Source organism: Eurypyga helias, unplaced genomic scaffold (assembly GCF_000690775.1).
Source record: "Eurypyga helias isolate BGI_N326 unplaced genomic scaffold, ASM69077v1 scaffold16886, whole genome shotgun sequence".
NCBI classification, from domain to species: Eukaryota; Metazoa; Chordata; class Aves; order Eurypygiformes; family Eurypygidae; genus Eurypyga; species Eurypyga helias.
In genome coordinates, this window is record NW_010257374.1 from 10,858 (window position 1) to 15,310 (window position 4,453).

General features: G+C 52.4%; 1 protein-coding gene across 1 annotated transcript; it reads right to left on the bottom strand.

Moving 5' to 3' along the window:
• Positions 1-741: 741 nt before the first annotated feature.
• Positions 742-1,168, bottom strand: RAB39B (RAB39B, member RAS oncogene family; the record flags this gene model as incomplete). Its single annotated transcript, XM_010153992.1, has 1 exon — positions 742-1,168. A coding segment is annotated over one exon (427 nt), but the record flags the coding sequence as incomplete, so codon positions are not given.
• Positions 1,169-4,453: the final 3,285 nt, after the last annotated feature.

Here is a 4,453-nt window from a genome sequence, read left to right on the forward strand (position 1 = left end):
CCACCGAGGCAGTAAAAACATCGGATTGTTACTACTGGAGCAGGAGTTGCCACTTCAATCCCAGTTCAACACAGCAAGAAAAGCACTACTGGGTGGGGGGAGGGAGAATAATTTAAATTCTCATTACCAATCAAATAACTACTGTTTTCCTCTTTAAATCCCACAGAACAGTCTTCGCTATCGAACTAGGTTCAAGAACATAAAGAAAATGCAGAAGTGTGCATACCATGTCAGTAAACTTCTGCGGAGTTGGCCTTACGGGAAACGGTATCTGCGCTGCCTGGACACCCTCCTGCTGACAAACAGCTGACACAAACGAAGATGTCCTCTCTCTTTCTCTCTGTCTGCACATCTGTCATACGAGTACCCACACTGCGGCTTCAATCCCCAGCATGAAGCTATGGATCTACTGAAAAGAGGACACGTGCAGTACCCTGGCATGTGCCAGCCCATTCAGCTCTCTGCATACTCTCTCCTGTCTCGTGCAGCCCCTCGTTTCTGCTTCCTGTCTCCTTACAACATCTACATGCACCCTCACTCACTCTCCTTCAGGTTTGCAGCCCCCAGTTCTGAAAGGTTATTTGGAACAGAACATTTCTTTCCGGGGTCTGTTCTGGCATCCAGCACAACGCGGGAGGCTGTTCACAATGGGAGTGTCGCTCTCCCTTCCGTCACACCGAGTTCACTTAGTAAAGTACGTCTGTTAGTAGAGTTCATCACCACCTGCCTCACTAGAAGAGCTCAGCACAAGCATCGCCTATCTGATTTCACCACTTCTTCTGAAGAGTGCACTACGTTTGGGACAAACCCGCTCTTTACCCCTTCCCATCCCTCCTGGATTGAAATGTCCCCCCTTTTAACAAGCTCGTATATATCTCGCGTCAGATCAGTGAAGGCCTTCTCCACGTTAATGGCATCCCGGGCTGAGGTCTCAATGTACTTCATACCATACGCAGCAGCCAGTTTCTCAGCCTCGTGCCTGGTGACTTGCCGCTGTGTGTCAAGGTCACACTTGTGACCTACCAAAACAAAGACGATCTGGTATGGCTGGACGTGGACCTTGGTCTCCTCCAGCCACTCGTGGACGTTCTGGAAGGACCTGCGGTTTGTAATGTCAAAGAGGAGGAGTCCGCCAACCGAGTTCCTGTAGTAGGCTCTGGTGATGGACCTGGGAACGAATGAGCCACAGCAAAGTGTAAGTTACAGCTGCTGGGGAAGAAGGGCAGAGCAAGTTTCACGTTGGGTTTTGTCTGGCGGCAGCATTACCACCACCCTGCAGAGTACAGGGCAGAGAAGGCCGTTCAGGCAACATCGTACCACCTTCAGCTTGTGCTCTGTAGAGCTCGTCATTCAAAAAGACCACGAATATGGGCTTAAAGATTTCATCCTTGGGTAACAGCCCCACTGGTTCATTACAGCTTGGTTCAACCCCCCCCCCACCCTTTTCTATCACGGATTTCTGTTTCCCTTTGCTCTGAGGCTAAAGAGTCCCATCCCATGCCAGATAAATTCTCTCGATACCTTCCCAAACCCCTTGGTTCAGAGACCCTAACAAATTAAAGGATTCATTTGAAGCCAAACATCCACTCTCTGACATAAAAGAAGGAGGTTAGAGAGTTGGAAGGCAGACTGTGGGGTAGCTGCGTCCCTCCGTGCACGCAGGGCCTTGGCAGAGGGACATCCACCCACTCCGACACCTTCTCCCACTACACCATGGCCACAATGACAGATGATAACAGGAGCAGCCAGTCTGACCTCCTGCGTAACGAGCTTCCTAGGGGAATCTTGGCTGTTGGTCTTGGTCCTGATAAATGCTGACAACATTACACAGTAATCAAACAGGCCCCCGCACCGCGGGCTGAGGAACGCAGCGCATCTGCCACAACTCTTTGAGCAAGGGCAGGCTTCAGCACAGCCAGAAGCAGCCCGTGAGATCGGCTAACACAGCGCGACGGAGCGAAGCCGAGACCACGGGGCTGAGCGGAGCTACAGTTCAGTGACCGCTACACGTGGAAGAGCCAAGAAGCTGTAGAACTGCGGTGTTTCTGCAAAGTCACGGGTTCGTTCTAAATCCAGAAGCAATGATCGATTTCAGTCCCTGGAGGAATTCACACTCAGGCCTGAACTTTCCTTGCCGGGAAAACGCAAGCACTGCTGCTATTTTACCTTGGGACGAGTCCTTTTTCGGATATGCAAGACTCTTGTTGGGGGTTATTTGGTCCTGTAGTGCATGCACCTAGCGAAACTGCCCCAAGAATGGAGTTTTCAAGGACTGCTTTACCAACAGACATGCAGTGACAGGTGAAAACCCACAGCCAAAACTGAAGAAAGCCAGAAAAGGGGAAAAGAAGATGGCTATGTTTGGATAATTTCTCCTCTCCCATTATCTGGCTGAGGGACAACAGTAGCTCTGCACATTTGGCACCGAGGGAATTAGATCTGGCTTTTGCTCTCCAGCCAGCTGCAAGCAGAGATTGGTGCTTTGCATTCATCCCCACACTGTCACAGGCATTTCTGCTTCTCCCTTGTGTTCCATGCCATCAGCCCCGGCTCCTCCTGCCAACATCAACGATGCCTCAGGTACTTCTGAAAGACATGACAGGATCTAAGTCGAACGCTGCTCTGGGGTAAAACCAGGTGAAGGTCTCAGTGCCTTTTCTCAAAGCTTGTTCCACAGACAGTTTTCCTTACCGACCCGCAGGAGGGAAACTGTATTGCCTTCACACTGCATACCCCTGCTTCACGCTCCACAGCTCCCTTCCAAGGCTCCTACCTTCCCTCCTCCTGCCATGCTCATACCTGCTGATGCAGAGCAGCCCTGGGATTTGCACTAATTTGGCCACGTTTTAACACAAAGGTGTTGCCTCTGCCCTGGAACTCTCCCTGCTCTGTGCCCAGGGACTCTCGTACCCGCAGGCCGTGTCTCTTGTGAGTCCTTCCCCCTCAGCCAAGGGAGGGCTGCGGGCTGGGAGGAAATGGCTCTTCTGTAGCTGGTGGCACACAGTTCCAGGGAACGAGGGCTGTCCATGCTTTTGCTTTTGTCTGCCTTTTACACAACATCATGTTTCAGACAACCAGAGATGGGCAAAGACCTCCTGGATCCTGGAATTGGACCCTGCTCTTCTATGGCTCTAAAGAAGCCTTAGCACTGCCCCGGGCAGTGTGTTTTGAGGCCTGATCTGGCAAAACAGAATAGCACATGCTTAACTGTAATTTAAGCCTTGCCTGCATGGAAATTGCTTCTAATTTATGGAGAGTGAAAGAGCTCACAACGGGGGTCAGGAAGAGCAGAAATGTAACGCAGCTGCAGGCCAGAGAATGCCACAAGGTGTCTTCAAAATAGCTACAGTGGTTCCTTCCGCCTGGGGCAGCTGGTAAACCATGCAAAGCAGACTGGAAATGCTCAAATGAGAGCACTGGGTGAAAAAGCAGAGCTTGTTCTTACGAATTTCCTTCTTAAGAAACTCCCTGTGCTATGCCAAAAGAAGTTTAAGGGTTCTGGAGAGCACCTGCACCATCGTGCTTCTTGCCTATGCCCCCGAGTCTGAGAGGCTTCAGCTTATTCCAGTAACAGCTACATCTTGCCCTTTTGCCAAGAAAAATTGCTTGCAGGAGGAGCCCAGGAGCTGCTGTCTTTATGGGGCAGGATTTGTCACAGGGCTAACAGTGATGTGAAAGGAGCTTTTTAGGGTTTTTTAGGTCGCTTGCTGCTCCTGCCCCTCACACTCTTCCTGCCTCGGAATGCTGCTGCCCATCGCAGCAGTGCAGCCTGCCCTTGCGCTGAAGGTCGCCTGCTCATCATGCCTACAACCCCCGCGCCCCGCCGGGTCAACCACCAGCACTAAGGGTAAAGAGCCTCCGGGGCCCCAAACTTCCTAATGCATAAAAGAAAGGAAATCGAAGCCATCCAACAGCTTTTGCTCTTCACAGCAAAGGCTGGAGCGGGGGATGGCACCCAGGCGTGTTTGCTACAGACCTCGGCCTGAGATCCGAAGCTGATGCAACGGCAAGCTAAAGCACCTCCTCTCTCAGCAGAATAACGCACCAGCTCCTCACGCCGAAGGCTGCGAGGTAGCAGAAGAAAAACCTGCCAGAGGGTAAGGGCCGACTACTGCACATCCTGGGCCAGTTGCCAGCACCACAGATGCGAAGGAAGGCGGTGAGAGGGGTGGGGGTAGGGGAGGTTTCATCTATCGAATGAAACCAAAACATTCCGCGGGCGAGTCACTGCAGCGCAGCAGTAGAAGCCGCGTGAAGCTGCGCAGAGATGCGGAGCAAGGGAAGAGCTTTCGGGATGAAAGAGCAGTCGAGGGTGAAAGATAAAGCGACCAGGAGGCGGGGAGCTGCGGGCACACTCACATCCCTCCTAAAGAGCGGGGAGCGTCCCGGGACACCACCCGCCCCCGGTTCAGCTGGGGCCAGTTCTGTGGGAAACGCCTGGCACGGTCCCACA